The sequence below is a fragment of the Protopterus annectens genome, chromosome 11.part0, assembly GCF_019279795.1.
Source record: "Protopterus annectens isolate FY-2018-M chromosome 11.part0, PAN1.0, whole genome shotgun sequence".
Classification (NCBI taxonomy): Eukaryota; Metazoa; Chordata; order Ceratodontiformes; family Protopteridae; genus Protopterus; species Protopterus annectens.
The window spans coordinates 53,883,534-53,901,765 of record NC_056745.1 but is presented as its reverse complement, the minus strand read 5'-3'; the positions used below and the strand labels follow the sequence as shown (position 1 = coordinate 53,901,765).

The following is an 18,232-nucleotide window of genomic DNA, read 5'->3' as shown; positions in this document are numbered from 1 at the left end:
TACTCAGATTTCACAATAAAATAAACACGCTATGTGCATATCCCTTTTCTCCTGTCTTTGACTGTCGGTGTTGGCACTTCAATGGTGAACTTTATTTTATTTGTTTTATTTAAATGTCACCACATAAACACATTCTATACCTTCCTTTCCATAAACACTTGTGGGTTGTGAAAGGTGTCAGCTTTATTCTGTCAAAAATGACTGAAATTGTCATTTCAAAGAATTTATAAAGGCAAAACAAAGATGTCTATAGGTTTGATACTCTGCTTAATGCCATAGTCAAATAAATAAGTTGGGTGGTGTAGTGGTTTGCATTGTCACCTCACAGCAAGAGGTTCTCTGGTTTGATTCTTGGGTGGGGGTGCCTTCTGTGTGGAGTCTGCATATCCTCTCTGGGTTTGTGTAGGTTTTCTCTGGGTGCTCTGGTTTCTTCCCTTGTTACAAAGAGGTGTCTGGAGTGTTTCTCCCTCGGCCTCTGCTGAAAATTGGCTCATTCCAAGTTAAACTTTCCTGGTAAACAAATGTTAAAAAAAATGTCACTACTCAAAAATAAGAATATTTACCGGCTTAAAACAAACGTGAACCCAAACAGAGTTAAACTCGTAAAAATAAGACAAACAAACCAAAAACGGATGAGAGAATCCACTTTTAATCAAAACAAAACAAAAGGAAAATAAATCCTCTCAATAACTATGCTCTTACGCCAAGTAAAAATGGCTTCTTCGGAGTTAATGAGAGTCTACAAAATCACTTCATAAATAATCACGACCCAGAATGACTAACCAGTCACTATCACATTCTTATTAATTAATTAATTAATTAATTAATTAATTAATTAATTAATTAATTGGTTAATAAACTCCATAATGACAAAATGGATATGTAAAATATAATCTAATATATATTCTACATATATATATATATATATATATATATATATATATATATATATATATATATATATATATATGTTTTCTATTGTTCATATGAATGAAATTAAAACATTTAATAAATTTACACAAATAAACTCAATACAGTTGAATAATGAAAACTTCTTCAAATGCTGAGGGAAAACTTAAGCAGTTATTAAATTTCAGTAGCCCTTTGTTTTAAAACTGGCATGATAGATGTGTTATCATTCAATCCAGGGAGGCTGGTTGCATTAAGTCTAATTTGCCACTTGTATTCCATTAACTCAACTCTAAGTTTGTCATCCCCATCCCTTTCACCAGGAATGACCCAATCAACAACAAAGAAAATAAACTTTTTAAAATTGGGGCAAGTGGTGCTGTGAATGAACAAGGCATTGTGTGTGTCATTATTTTTAATGGCTCTAAGATGCTCTGCTATTCTGTCTCTGAGCCTCCATATAGTTTTGCCCACATAAAACCCGGGACAGCTGGTACAAGTAGCCAAATAAACCAGCATAGATGTGTTACAACATCTACCCGAACATGATAAAGACCTGTTGTGCCCTTGTACTACAACATATGGGCCATCATTAATATATTTACAGTACTTACATGCCCCACATTTATACATAGTTCAAGTTTGCTTTTTTAGAGACTGGCCTCTCCAAAATGTTTTTAATATTATTACCCCTACTAAAAACTACTCTAGGGATCAGTCCCAGTCTTTCCTTCATATTTTCGTCAACACTCATATCCCATCCTCTCCTGATTGTTTCCAATAATGTGGGCGTCTGATGATTGTATCTCAGTACAAAGGCATCTGGTTTTTGAGGTACAGTTTTCTTCTGTAAACCCCATAAAATCGGGGTAAAGGATGTACTTCTCCTCTTTGTTACTTCATTGCACACCTGCAAAAGTAATTTCAGAGGGTAACCACTTTCTAGAAACATACCAATCAGGGTATATAACTCTTCTTGGTATACCCTGTTGACACTAACCAAATGTGACAAGCTAACTATCTGACCCTTTATAATACTTTTACATTGGTGAAGTGGGTGGCAATTATGATAGTGTAAAAGAGAGTTGCAATACGTTTCTTTCCTATAAATGTTACTTTGTAGACCCTCCGCATTATTTGTGAGGTGGATGTCCAAAGAAATCTATCATTTTACTGTTTCAATGGCTGGGGAATGTAAAAAATAGGGTGGTGGTGTTCAAATAATTTGGTGTCTTTCTCATCTCCTTTCCATAATATTAATATATCATCCAAAAAATGATTGTATAAAAGTATATGCTCTTTGTAAGGGGAGTGAAAAACAAAAACTTCCTTCCAATGTAGAAGCACCAGGTTTGCAAAGCCAGGGGCACACTTCTCCCCCATGGCTACACCTGATATCTGGTGAAATAATTCACCTTCAAAACTCAAATAATTGTTTTTTAATACAATTTCCATTAAGTCAACAAGGATGTCAATTTTATCACCATCCAACTTCCTACTTTTAAGGAGGCTCTCCCTAAAATAGTTTAAGCCTTCTTCATGTGGAATAACCGAAAAAAGGTTTACCACATCTGTGGTGAGGAATGAAAAGTTACCTAGATCATTCATGGAACCCAAATGCTCAAGGCAAAGCCAAGAGTCCCTTAATATGTGTTCAGTCTCAGTTACAACCTGTTGTATTCCTTTGTCCACAAATGATGCCATGATTGCTGTTTTAGAGCCCTTTGTCACCCTATATCAGTTTTCTTACTGTCATCTCATCCTTTAACCTGAATCTTAGTTACTCATACAAGTTAGACTTTTGATATATCTTCTTTAATTAAGTTTTTTGATATTATATTGCCATTTGTTATTATTGTAATTGCTTTTTAATTATAAGGTTTTTTTTTTCCTTTTTATGTGTATTTCTGTGTGGAGCTTTTCTCCCCGGGCCTCTACTGAAAATGGAAATATATCCAGCTAGACTAGCCCGGTCAACAAATGTAAAATAAATAAATAAATAGAGGATCGTTAATATTTTTGTGGATCTTGGGAATCCCAAAAATAACAGGCGTAACTGGATATTCTACACTAAAGTAGTTAAATTCATTTTCATCTATTGCTCCCTAAAAAAGAGCATCACATAAATAGAGAGCTATTCAATTGTACGCAATATTGATCTCATTTTTAGAGACTCTGATAGGTGGAATAATCATTCAATATTTCATGCATTTTTGCCACATAGTCAAAATGGGACATAATGACAACCCCCCTTGTCTATCATCTTATCTATAACACCAAAAAGGAAAAGTACATTTATACCTCCTGCTCACAAAGATGTAACAATTTTTGAGAAGATGTGCATTAATGAGTTGAGAAAGATTATGGTAAAAACAAGAAACATTAACATTAGTGTGATAACCTTAGCAGTGAAGAAAGGAAAACTTTATTAGAACTGGCTGACAACAAAGAATTGAGAATAATGAAACCAGACAAGGGGGGGGGGTTGTTATGTCTCATTTTGACTATGTGGCAAAAATGCATGGAATATTGAATGATTATTCCACCTATCAAAGAGTCTCTAAAAAGAAGAATATTGCATACAACAGAATAGCTCTCTATTTACGTGATGCTCTTTTTCAGGGAGGGAATAAAAAAAATGAATTTACCTACTTTAGTGTAGAATATCCAGTTATGCCTGTTATTTTTGGGATCCCCAAGATCCACAAAAATATTAACAATCCTCCATTTAAGCCGATTGTTGTGGCAAAGGGCTCTAAAACAGAACCCATGGCATCATTTGTGGACAAAGGAACACAACAGGTTGTAACTGGGACTGAACACATATTAAGGGACTCTTGGCTTTGCCTTGAGCGTTTGGGTGCCATGAATGATCTAGGTAATTTTCATTCCTCACCACAGATGTGGTAAACCTTTTTTCGGTTATTCCACATGAAGAAGGCTTAAACTATTTTAGGGAGAGCCTCCTTAAAAGTAGGAAGTTAGATGGTGATAAAACTGACATCCTTGTTGACTTAATGGAAATTGTATTAAAAAACAATTATTTGAGTTTTGAATGTGAATTATTTCACCAGATATCAGGTGTAGCCATGGGGGGAAGTGTGCCCCTGGCTTTGCAAACCTGGTGCTTCTACATTGGGAGGAAGTTTTTGTTTTTCACTCCCCTTACAAAGACCATATAATGTTATACAATCATGTTTTGGATGATATATTAATATTATGGAAAGGAGATGAGAAAGACGCCAAACTATTTCTGGATTATTTGAACACTGCCACCCCATTTTTTACATTCACCAGCCCATGGAACAGTAAAATGATAGATTTTTTTGGACATCCACCTCACAAATAATAGTTATTATTGGGCAAAAACATATATTGGGAGAAGTTACTTTGTTTTATATTTCTCCGTCATTGGGGTTTTGTATGACAGGAAATGGCTTTGATTTGAACTTGTTCTGACAAACACTGTTATTGTCCTCTGCAGCATGCACTTTTCCTGATATTTAGTAAATACAGGCTATCACATTATTGTCTGAAGGAGGATATGAACCTACCTTTTACTGGTTAAATGTTTCTGTTATTTTCTTTTTCGCCATTTTGTAAATCTACACACATACATGCACACTTGTGCATATGAGCACAGACACACACACACACACACACACACACACACACACACACACACACACACACACACACACACACACACACACACTGTAAATACTGTCTCAAAAATAAACAAAACTGAGGTATTTTATTGCACTAAATGTTTTCTTTTCTTGTCTTTGGCACTAGAGATAGAAAGGAGAATCACCATACTGGCAAAAAAGTGTTATACCCCAATCTTTATAGCAATAAAAATCAAATTATCTACAGCATTCAAATTGTTACAAGTCAGACGTTTATTTTTATAAGACACAGAAATGTATGATAATTGTGGATATATTTTAGATTAATGTTTTATAAATACCTGGGACATCCTATTGCTAGCTTAAGTATGTCACAAACGGAACACACATTACAATGAATGCCACGTGATATCATTACATAGGATACACATTTACGCTGGACTGGCCTTTCACAAGTGCAAATATTAATGTCTTTTATGAGGATGTAAACCGCTGCGGATTGAAGTGTTGTACAAACGTGTTCTCCTTTGTCGTTATTCCCACTTACAGTTTCTTTTTTTATTTCTGATTCAAACACACTTTGGTGGGAAAATATCAGGACATTAATCTTTCCATTTTAGGATTAATAAATGAGAAATTTTTGAACATGTTTTGGTCCATGCTATTGATAAGGGTTCTGTCTGCGCATGACAGTCTGGGCTTTTCATTGAGAAATTCCTTGTCAAAGTTACTGCAGTCACTAGGTGATTTCTGGAAAAGAAAAAAAACATAGAAAATTAATGAATAAAGAAAACTTAATTGTACACATGCAACCTAATGCTACATTCAGTTTAGTAAGACATAACATTTCCATTATAAACCTAGCGATACTTTAATTTCCACAAACATCAATGTATGAAAACTCTTCAAATAAATGGCATTTTCTAGTACCTAACTTGATAGCATCAATATAAATTCATGTGAAATGATGCAGTGTAATTTAAGGACAACTATAAAGTTCTGGTCGTTCAAAGGCCAAATTAAATAATTATTACATGATTATTGTTTTCCAAAGTGAAAATTCTTCAATCAGCTTTTAAACTCTCAGTGATATGCCATTTTATGTTAAATAAAGAACATAGCATTTTACTAATTTTTATTTTACAGAATCAAATATTTGGCAGCTATGATCATTGCTATAGAGTATTTGGTAGCAAACCTCTCAATTGTCCAGATTTTGCCTCATATGTTTGGTATGTTCCTTATAAAATTTGTGGTTTTCTATCAAATCAGTGAGGATTCAAGTCATTAAACAATGACATAGATTTGAGTTTCAGACTTCACATAATTCTGAAAATGCGCAATAATACAAATCCAGTTTTTCTATCAATGTTCTAAGTTTATAAGAGCAATATTTAAAATCTGTCCCTATTTTTGGGCCTTTGTTCACCCATTATTCTAGGCTTTATCCAAATTTCCTGTGCTAACAGGTTGAGAGGTGTATTTTGGAGCTAGAGATTTATTGGAAAGTATGACTTTTATAGAGGCATATGTAAGTATTTCAGAACACACACTGATTCATCTATATCATATACAGCATATATGATGCTTCTGCACTATTGCCAACTGTTTGAGATAATGGTTTTAATGAACCTTATTGCAAATGTTGGCTGAATGCTTTGATCTCAAATGTCATAGATACCTTTTAAACTCTTGGGGCCTTGCTGTGTCCTTCTATCTACATACACTAGGTAACTGTGAGTTCTAAGGGATGGCATTTAGCACTGTCAAAAATTCATTACTGTAGGTCATACCTGTTGTTTACCCAAAGCTCTGACCTTTACATGAAAATAACCCCCAAAGCTCAACACTTTCAGAATAAAAACACACACACACACACACACACACACACACACACACACACACACACACACACACACACACACACACACACTTTCCCTCTCTCTACCTTTCTCTAAAAAGGCTTACAGTTTGAAAAAACAAGAATTATGGACGCTTGTTAAAAACATTTTATAACTTGAAATAGCCTGCATACATTAGACAATGTGTTCTTGGAAATGTGGAAGAATGAAAATAATTTTCTCCTTGAGCTGTTGCAGAAATCTATGTGGAAGTGTTTTATTCTTGCTTATGGTTTGTTTACTTACAACTGCAAAATCATTATGTCAACCATCTGCTATGGATTATTTCCAGGTACTGAATTTTAGCATGTCATGTAATGAGTCAATACAATATATCCAACCCAGTATTTTGATTTAACACACTGTACAGTTTAACAAACAAGAGTAATGACACCAGATAACTGCATATTTATTTGTAGGTATGTAAATATTTATTTATTTTAATGCATGCCAAATGACTGAATCATATTTTGTACAGCAGAAAGAAATTTCTTCTAAACAACAGCAAAGCAATGTATGTTCAGATTTTTTTCTGGCTTAGAAAGCAGGGCAACATTGCTTGTTTGTTTGTGTCTTTCGGCTTTTCCCGGTTAGGGGTCGCCACAGTGGAACTCCGGTCCACTAATGATTGGTAGTTGATTTTTACATGCCGAGTTACCGGCCCTGATGCACAACCTTCAACGAAGGTATGCCCATTCACGCATGTCTCCATGCAGAAGACGCTCTAGCTGAGAAGTGAACCGGACAGCATCTTACTGTGAGTTGACAACGCTACTGCAGCACCACCACCCTGGATCTAATTGAATAAATATAGTAGCCTGTATTACTACTCAGTAATCAAATTGAGGCAATTGCCAATCAAATTAAATTAAGTATATTACAATAATTTAAATCATACAGCTAAGCAAATTCTGACAAGTTCTTTTTTTTCTCTATAATTAAAAAAAATGGGAAAGTTCATTGTTCCTATACAAAGTTGAGTGTGCTGAATATTTTAAAAGGAGCTCTAAACATGCATGTTATGCTGATATTATACTACTGTGTAAGATTTGACATATATGTCAGTATGAAATATAATATTTACTAATAAGTATTTTTGTCCTTGCAATGCCATATATATGCATTTTCTCTCACACAAAAATAAATATATTAACATCAAGAAAGCCAGAAAAAAGCTAAAGCCTTCACTGTGTAACACCTTAAACCACCTGTAGTGAATGCCCATTGAATATATGCAAATGACAACTCAATAATTTATACAACAGTATGCAATATCTGTCTATATATGGGTCTATGTAACTTGGTAGAACACATATTTGCATGATACACAATTCATACAAACATTTTGATCTAAAGCAATTGTTTGACAGCACATTTATATTAAAATATTTGGTCTAAACACATGTAATTGACAGATGGGAAGTACTTCCAGATATGATCAGGAAACATGCTGTAGGAAACATAGTCTGCCAAAGGAATGCTTTAAGCACAGTAACAGCAGAGGCACCCGTGTCCAGTATGTAGTACAGATCACTGTTTTCCTTTGTAAATCACTGCTGTTAAGCACAGTAATAGTACTGGCGCCCCTGAACAATACGTAGTACAAATCATTGTTTTCCTTTGTAAATCACTGCTGTTAAGCACAGTAACGGTAGAGGCACCCCTGTCCAGTGTGTAGTACAGATCACTGTTTTCCTTTGTAAATCACTGCTAAGCACAGTAATAGTACTGGCACCCCTGAACAATACGTAGTACAAATCATTGTTTTCCTTTGTAAATCACTGCTGTTAAGCACAGTAACGGTTGAGGCACCCCTGTCCAGTATGTAGTGCAGATCACTGCATACCTCTCAATCTGGAAACATCAAAAATCTGGGCAAAGGCCCATGAAAAATAGGTACAAATCTGTACGCTGATAAACATAAAATGCCCATACATAATTATGTAACCCCTTCCACTCCAATGGAATTGCGGGATATCAACTTTCAAATGCAAACTGAAGAACAGACAACCAAAATATGGCCCTAGAGACCCAGACGCTGTAGTAAATGGTATCCATTTTCTTTTAAATGTGTAGAAATGATGTTCACTGGGAAGGGAGAAGATTAAGGACCTTAGGATTTTGTTTTCAGTGACTTGCATTATGTGGGATTTATGGTAAAAGTAGGGCATTTAATGGTAGGCAGTATTCTAATCTTAGCAAAAGAATATTATAGTTTACTAGGACCTCCAAAAGTCATTATTCATGGCCTTCTGATCAGTGGCTACAGTTTGTGCCACCTGGGACTGTCTTTGAGTTTGCCATCCTTTCCCCCTCACAAAATCATGGTTGAATGGGGCCTCCCCCATATACAGCCCTCCCCCTGCAGCCATTCCAATGCCCCATTAATTGGCCATTTCATCCCATTTACCATAAACACTGTCTGCAATGTGCATACTGCTTTACTTCTACAATTATTTGGATTTCAAAGTTTTATTTTACATTTTACAGCACAAACACTAATAGACATCTGCTAAACAAAGCAATGCAATCTCACAATGAAAACAGCTTAGCATTAAAACTTCTCTGCCCTTGAAACCCACATTCAAAGAAAATACATCTGGCCAGTGGCAGATAAAGATTAACTTTGGGCTATTTTCAAATCATAGGCCCCTTGCACACGAAATATACATGTGTTCTTTGATACACCTTCCTGATTGTATTAAATTATACTTCTAGTATAATACACTACAGTTGTTAGAGGGTGTTTTAAATTTATTGTTTTGAACATTTTTCCAGTAAATAATGAAACAAAATGGATGCACCAATAATGACAAAACTGTCAAATTCAGAACATTTCCATCATAAAAGTCTACTCAAACTTCTAAAATCCACAAGTATCAATAAATATTCACAATCACTGCAGAAGTAAAAGTCATCTAAATAATTCCACATTAAAGAGATATATAACTAATGAAGAGGTTGCTGCTAGAAAACAACTTTATATTTAATTGTTTCATCCACAAATAACGTGCCTGTTGCCCTTGAGGAATAAATTGCCTATGTCACATTAAAAAATAAGCTAGTAATATTGAAATAAGGAATGGATGGCAAACTGATAATAGGTTCATACCAGGCAGGTATGACCCTAGCCCTGAGTAGCATCCTGCCATAGCCCAGAATGATACCACAGTACAAAGACAAAATGATTGACTTCAACAATTGGCTAAGCTTCTGGTGTCATTCTAAGGGGATCCAGTATCTGTCTGCCTTGGATGACATGGTCAACAGACCATGATGTTTACCAGAGATGGCCTGCACCTGTCGCCCTTGGGAGTCTGGATACTGGCTAAGGGTCTTGCCGCCCCTATAGTGCCTTTTTTAGGCAAGGTTCAAATGACAAATTCACCACTGCAAGAGGAACAGGCAAGCAAAAACTGAGGGTAATGCTACTCAATCCTAGAAGTCTAAATCTCAAAATGCACTCACTCGAGGCACTCCTTAAAATGGAGAACATTGATATCTGTGCAGTGACTGAGACCTGGTTCAAGGCTCTAGAGAGCAAACCTGCATTACCAGGCTATAACTCATACCACACTTTTCGGCCATCTAACCTGGACCAGAACACCAAAGGCAGAGGTGTGCCCATATTCATTAAGGATATCCACACCTCCAGGCTAGTTGAGCAGCGTAATGTATCTGAGTGCAACTAACTCTGGGCAAAACTGCAATCCAAACTGTAGCTTGCTACAGATCCTCCCACCATGCCCCAGGATTCCCACTCCTCTTTTCTTGATATACTGGAAAATACTAGGGTTCAACCAAACACCCTAATAATGGGTGATTTCAACTACCCCACCATTACCTGGGAAAACTACTCATGTACCAACTCATTTGCTCAACACTTTCTGGAATTCATAAATTCCAGTGCCCTGGATCAACTTATCCACACCCTCACCAGGGGCAACAATATCCTAGACCTAGTCATTACCAACATGAGTGACCGGTGTTCCACACCTGAAGTCAACTCCTCATTGCTCAGATCCGACCATAAGCTAATCACCCTACATATCCGAATCCCACTCCCACCCACCATTAAGGAAACCATGGTAAAAAATTTCTCCAACACCAACTTTATGCTTCTTAAGACAGAAGTGGTTAACTTCATGACACCCATGCAGATGGACAATACAGTTATGACTGCTGCATCCTACACAAATGCACTCTATAAGCACTTATACGAGTACATGGATCATGCGATCCCAAACAGAACCATGAAGCTATCCTCCAAAAAAAGGAAGCCAATCTGGTAGTCTCCTGCCATAAACAAACTCTACAACAGAAGAAAGAAACTGTTGCAAAAGAGAGTAAAATCCCATGAGTGGAGGAGCTCCCTGCTCAGCCTCAGTAAGAAGCTGAGATCCCTTATAAGATCCTCCAAAACTTGCTATGAAAACAAAATCATCACAAAGCATTCTATAGCTATGTCAAGAATCTCAATGGCAAAACCCAAATCTGCTCTAAGTTACAGCACAACGGCACAAAAATTACAGAACCAACTGATATTGCCAACATCCTGGCAAATAGGTTCAGTGCTAACTTTACCCCCCTCTCATCCCCTAAAGGGGCGATATCTATACAGGAAGAATGCAGAGTCCCTGTAATCACATCTATGCAGGTAAAAGCTGCACTCTCTAAAACCAAAAACACAGCATCCATGGGACTGGACAACATCCCAGGCTGCGTTTTACATGAACTTCAGAATGAACTGGCTCCTCACCTAAGCACCATGTTCAATCATAGTCTCACATCAGGCTTTGTGCCCACTGAATGGTGCACAGCAACAGTTATCCCACTCCACAAAGGAGGAGCCAGCACTGATCCTGGGAATTATCGCCCTATTAGCCTGACGAGCCTGGTCTGCAAGGCCATGGAATGTATCAGCATGGAACTCATGAACAAAGACATTGGTAAACTCCAGACTCTGGACCCCATCCAGTTCGGGTTTGTGAAAGGCAGATCATGCCTCCTGAACCTGATCAACTTCTTTGATGCAGTCACCAAGGCTGTGGATGAGGGTAAGGTGGTTCACACAGCCTATCTTGACCTCACCAAGTGTTTTGACACCATCCCCATTCTGGAATTATAGCTAAACTCACTAAACTAGGTATAAATCCCTATGTCACAAGATGGGTTGCCAACTGGCTCACTGACATAACCCACACTGTAAAAGTTGCAGACTCCAAATTTGACTACAAACCAGTGACAAGCGGAGTACCACAGGGTTCAGTCCTGGGACCTCTCCTGTTTGGTATCTACTTCTCTGAAGTACAGGCTAACACAGAACACCTCTGGCTAATGAATTCCGCAGATGACTACAAACTAGGAGCCATAGCCGAGTCCCCAAATGATGTGGACATCCTTCAGAAGGGCCTCACTGAGACAGATTCCTGGTGTCAGAGGCATGGCCTCAAGCTCAGTGCCAAAAAGTGCACTGTCATCCCCTTTGGTAAAAACTCTGCACCCATGAACTACCACATAAACGGCAGTCTACTTAACGCTGAATATGTGATAAGAGACCTTGGGACACAGGTGGACAGTAGTCTCTCCTTTGATAATCACACCGCCACAGTAGTCAGGAAATCCTTCTATGTGGCACACCTCATCACAAAAGGGTTCTCATCCAGGAAAAAAGAGGTAATTGTTCTCCTCTACTCGGCACTCATTAGACCCATTATCGAGTACAATGCCCCTTTTGGAATGTACCTCACAAGACATCTGCAGCAGCTGGAAAGGCCACAGAATTACCTCATGAAGAGGATTACTGGCCTCAAACAGATGCCCTACACTAACCATCTCAAAAAACTCCAGCATTACTCTGTAGCATATTGCCTACTCTGTGGAGATCTCTGCCTAACATGTAAAGCTATGGCAAACCCAAAGCTGTTGGACATGCTACAGGCTCTAGGGACCTAAACCTTGTCACCACAATAAACAGGTCATGCTGGAGAGGTAGATTCCTGTCCCGGAGACTTCCCATACTCTGGAACAAGCTATCCAGCTATGTCAAGCAAAGTTCCTCATTAGCACTCTTCAAGAAAAATCTTGATGAGTGGATGGGAAATAGGAAATACACCCCGGGGATCACTTCTGTGCCTCTGCTCGACAGGAGCACAGGAAAATAACTTTCTTGGGTGGCATAAGCCAGGGAACTTTGTTGGCTAGGCTTACTTAGGCCCTTGGGCTGACAGCCTAGTACCTACCTATGAATCTATGAACCTATGATGATTCTTTCCATGGCCTTGCAGATAATTGGTTAGACTTATGGCTCTATAGTTCCCAGGATCATTTGATGGCTCCCTTTATGTAAGGGATTATTCTTGCTGTTCTCCACTCTGTTGGAACAAAGCCAGTGCTGAAGTTGAGGTATGTCTCAAGTCATTCACCCCAGATGGCTGTGGTTAAACAGAGTGCCAAGTGGTTCTGCTAGGTCTTGTTTTAGATTTTTTAGTAAGCAGCCTGGGATGTTATCTGGTCCCATAGAGACCATGATTTTGGCCTCGGAGAGTGTGGATATGACCTGTTTTTTGGAGATACTAGGCAGAGGATTGGTGTCAGGTATGCTTTGGGGTATGGCTGGTGGGCACAGTGGGGTACATTTGTGCCAAATCTGTCAGCTAGCAGATTAGCAATTTCCTCAGGTTCAGTATGACTGGTACCATCCACAAGTTCAGAGCATAGCTGGACATTCCCTTTTAGATTTCGGACATAGCTAAAGAATGCCTTATGATTGTCCTTAGCTAGGAATGCTAATTTAGCTTTGTAATTAGCTTTAGAGGACTTTACAAGATATCTGATTTGCTTGTTCAAGCTGTGAAGGGTATTCTTCCTCTACTGAATAAGTTCAGTTTCTTCTTCTGTTGTATAACCTATTTATACTTGAGGTCCACCAGGGTGGCTTGTTTTTTCAGGAGGACCTGGTTTTGATCCAGTCAGGTATTGTTGAGTCTATACAGTGCATTTGTGTACTCCTCTCCATAGGAGTCACTGTTGGCTGTGTTAGCAGGAGGTTTGAAATTTTTTTTATACCATCATTTAGTAGGCTGTAGTTTGCTTTGGAGAAAATTTTCAGATTATTTGGTCCTGTGGGGGTGTCAGGTCTGACTGTTACTTTGAATGAGACAGATTTATGGTCTGACTTTACCAGGGAAGGAAACACACAGGGGGTAGTGCTGTAACCTCCCATGTTGGCATGTATTAAGTCTAGGACATTTGAGCCCCTTGTGGGGGTGCAGACTAACTGTTCCACAACATTTGTATTGACAAAGTCCAGGAACCTCGGGGCAAGCATGTTTGCACTTGTGTATGTTGCTATGTTGCTCAGTTGATGGAAAGATAATTGAAATCTCCCATGACCAAGGTGTTTGGCTGTATAGTGAGTGACTCTGGCAAGTCCATGTATGCAGTGTGCTTCACTTGTTTCATGGTGGGGGACCTATAGCTAGCAATGATATGGTAGGGTGTTTTACCTATAGTTAGTTGGACCTGGAGTAGCTCAAGAGAGTCATACTATTTAACCAGTCTAAATGTGTATTTGGCTTTAATGAAGATGGATACACACCTTTGGTTCTTTCATACTCATTTTGGGGTCTGAATGTGTGGAAGGCATTGTAGCCTTGCACAACTGGGGTGCTCTCTGTGACCTTGAACCATGTCTCAGTGACTGCACAGATGTCAGCATCTTCCAAGGTGGGAAGTGCTTCCAGGGAGTGCAGTTTCCTGTTCAGTCTCCTAGCATTAAGCAGCATAACTTTGATTTTGTCTTGAGTGGATTTTTCTATGTTGAAAATGTTGTTGTTTTGACATTGCTTAAAAAGGAACTATGGGGGAGGCAAGTGTCTTTGCCAGTATCTGAAAGCCTAGAGGAGACAGATGAAGACCATCTCTGACAAAGCAGCATGGCCAGTCAACCATGTCTTCCCAGGCTAACACATATTGGATCCTCTTGGACTGACACCAGAAGTTAAGTCAATTGTCAAAGTCAATCATTTTTTGTTTGTATTGTGACATCACCCTTGGAGAAGGTAGAATGCTGCTTAAGGCTAGGCTAATACCTGCCTGTGACACAATCTGAGAGCTCAGTTGTGTCTCTCTTCATATAGTCCAGTGAGGTACATCTCAAGTTATTCACCCCACATGGACTATGACAGAGTGATATTAGTAGTTGTGGTTGAGTGACATGAGTGCTTAAGTGACTTGACAGATCCTGGCACCTGACAGGCAGCTGACCGTAATCCTTATCCAGCCTGGAGAGGGGAACATCCGTGTGTCTCACAATAGAGTCACCTATTACCAGTATATTAGTTTTTGTGGTGTGACGCCTGATGAGCTTATTTGTTGAGATACTGGTGTGTGTGTTATTATGTGTTGTGTTTGTTTTTTGCATTGTTATGTGCGTAATAGGTTTCTGTTTGGGAGGCTTGTGATCTTTTGGTAAGTTACAAGTAAGTACCTACTCATATGTGAGTTTATGTGTCATGTTGTTATTTAGAGTGGGAAGTGTGTGTGTATGTGTGTGTGTGTGTGTGTGTGTGTGTGTGTGTGTGTGTGTGTATGCTGACAACCTGTTTGGCATTCAATTTGTTCTTATGTGAGAGTCTTGCCTCCAATTTCATGGTGTACCTACACCTCTCACATAAATTATTTGTTTCAGGAGTAAGTGGTTGGCAGTATACATGAGACAATTGATACATTGCCTCAAGATGCCCATGTCTATCGGGTTGACCAAGATAATGGAAACTGCCCATCCATGATAGCAGGTTCTTACTGTATGTTTTATTAGGGAAGAGAATTAGTTAATTTGACAGGACTGTACTAGTAGCACTGAGACTACAAGAGGGACCTATACTTTGTGTAGGCTAAGGTTAAAGAATAAGGCAACACTGCTCAATGCCCAAATGAGTTGCTCCTAGAGCAGCAGAGAAGCTTGAAAGGCTTTCACTGACAGCTGTTTAGGGAGAAACTGAGCTTCTAGATTTTGCGTTTATACAGGGCACTGTTATATGCTGCTGAGCAAAGAGCAGCACCATGCTAACACAAGGCTTAAATACTAGGAAAGAGAAACAAGTTTTAAGCAAACTGCCAATTCAGAAAGTACACAATAAGACTTTCACCAGCAATCCCCAACTCAGACAGGTTAGATCAGCACACGTCTGCCACATGGGTGCAGAGAAACACCTTCTTAATGTAGAATAGCTGGTTTGGAGCCCAAGTGTGAAAAGAACACACAAATTTCTTACAACAGCCCTGCAACTAACAGATACAATGTAATACAGTACAAAGCAGCAGCAGACAGTACAGCTGTTTTTTTATAAACCACTGAAGTACGATCACAGTATACAAGAGAAGTGCAAAAAAATACTAAGAGCTCTTTTGTGTATTTCCCAGCTCAGATAGACCAGGTACACACCTACAGCCACTCGAAGAACAATCAGAGTTCTCCTAATGTAAAAGCACAGTAAAGGAGTGTCTGGAGTGAATTACTACCACAAACAAACTTAAAGATATGGATACAGCAGTGAACTTTAAACAGCTCATAAAAGTGTGATTATTCAATAGAAGTACTTCGCTTTGTATAAATGAGCCAAGAGCCACTCAGTTTTACAGAATTTATAAAGGCATTAAAAACAAGATAAGCTGACTAATGAGCCCTCCAGCCAATGAAACTACATGCAGAAATCTCAAGTGTTTCCCCAACCTAGACAGACCAGGCTACCTTTCAGTGTACTAGATGGAAAATCCACTGACCCTGATGAAAAACAAGTACTTGCTAGAGTGTAAACATACACTACTTTATCCAACTAGCTAGATAATGAATTCAGATAAAGTAAATCAGTAGGACAGACAATTAGAGGAAAAATTCACTTTTTCAATATAAGCACAAGGAAAGGCAAATGAATAATTCAAATAAATAATTCATGATATCAGCAGCAGTATAGAAAGGGAGGCAATTATTAAGCTCAATTTACAGTAGAGGTGGAAAGCTTAAAATCACCAGGTTTAAAAAGAAGTTCAACAAACAGGAGGGTGAGTGGGAAACCCCAGCAGAGAATCACCAGCAGTCCTTTACTTTATGCAGACTTGAAATCTTTCAGACAAAGACCCAGAATTTCAATTTGTATTTAAGTATCACTCAGAACACAATTCAAATTAACCAATGGAAAAAACATGTCAAACGTAAAAAAAAAAAAAAAAAACATCTGAAATGTGAAGCCTGGATACTTTAAGTGCCTGTCTCTCACACAGAACAAAAACACTAGGCCAATATTTCTTATAACAGAAAACAAAATGGAGGAGGTAAGGCAGGAAGCAGTTCTATCAGTCAAAGACAAAAAATATAGGTTTACTTTCCTCACCTAGCAGGGAATCACCAGCACTGCTTTACTTTATGTAGGCTTTAAATCTTTCAGAGAAAGACAAAGATCCATAATTTTATTTTGCATTTAAGTATCACTCAGAACATAATTCAAATTAACCAGTGAAAAAACATGTGAAATGTGAAAGCGTCTGTCTCTCACACAGAACAAAAACAAGGCCAAGATTTCTTAAGACAGAAAACAAAACAGCAGGTTTGTTTTATTCTTCTTACTGATATTCTACTACTGGTACTGTTGTTGTTACTACTCCAGGGTGAATCTTTGTGTTATCTTCTTTATTTTGAAAGTACAAATGCACCCATCCACTGGTATGAGACCTAGGAAGAGAAACCGAGTGTGGGGGAGAGAGAGAGAGAGAAAGAGAGAGACTTGTGCTTTGACTTCTTGAAGAACTGTTACCCGAGAGCTGATTTTGCAAGTTGCTATTAAGCCTATCTGTTTTGTTTCTCAAAGCACTTTTCTAACATAGTGCTGCCGGTGTGACTATTAGTCCTGAGGAATAACTGCATGACTAGTTTTCATATCCAACAAACCAGTTAACCAGTTAACTGAAGTTCTTTTGTCCTATAATGCCATTTATATCTCCCCATTTACAGAAAGTGGAGATGTCACAACATTAAGTACTTCTATCTGGCATTCAAAAGGAAAGATTTTCTATTTATAATTATGTTGCTAAGAAAAATGTTTAGAGAGACCGGTTCTGAAATCTTTCTTAAATGGATTTTTATTACTGGAAGTCCTTTCAGGAGATGAACAGAGACCTCCAAATGGTAGGACTTGACTCGATTAAAAAGGCTGTATGACCTTCAGATGTTAAGAAAAATACTGATGTTTATAGCAAGTCCTTGTGGCAACTCAAACATTCCTAGAAGGCCTAGGGAAATGTAGAGTATCATATACATATAGTATAGTCTTATAAATGATCCTAAACTGGACTACCAGGCATTGTAATAATTTCATAATAGGAGTAACATGACAGGCATATTCTTGCAAATTAATCAATATATGGACAGTTTTTAAGTATTTTACCTAATTCTGTGTAATTTAATAACAGCTTGAAATAGTGGACATTACCTAGGAGTATGTTATACTTAATACATTAACTTTAGAAATGAATGTTTTCTTTGGTAAAACTTTGCCACAATATCAGTTTAGTAGAGAAAGGGGATGAAGCCTAGTGCATTTTATTACAGAACTAGATCATTCTTCTAAAATAATACAACTCCACCCAATGCTATTTCTCTCCAAATACATTAGTATCACCCTACTTTAAAAATAAAACTACTTTAAATTAGTATCATACAAGTGATATAATTGCACCTACCCATTCAGTAAAAATGATAATTGGAAGTTCCTTTGTCACTGAAAAGAAAATTCT

General features: G+C 38.0%; 1 protein-coding gene across 1 annotated transcript in view; it reads right to left on the bottom strand.

The window, feature by feature from the left end:
- Window positions 1-4,787: 4,787 nt before the first annotated feature.
- PRKCQ (protein kinase C theta) overlaps window positions 4,788-18,232 on the bottom strand; it is a 537,712-nt gene continuing 524,267 nt past the window's right edge. Inside the window, exon 16 of the mRNA XM_044087168.1 lies at window positions 4,788-5,288. Coding sequence (XP_043943103.1) covers window positions 5,133-5,288 — 156 coding nt within the window. The 3' untranslated portion in view covers window positions 4,788-5,132. The remainder of the gene's footprint in view (window positions 5,289-18,232) is intronic.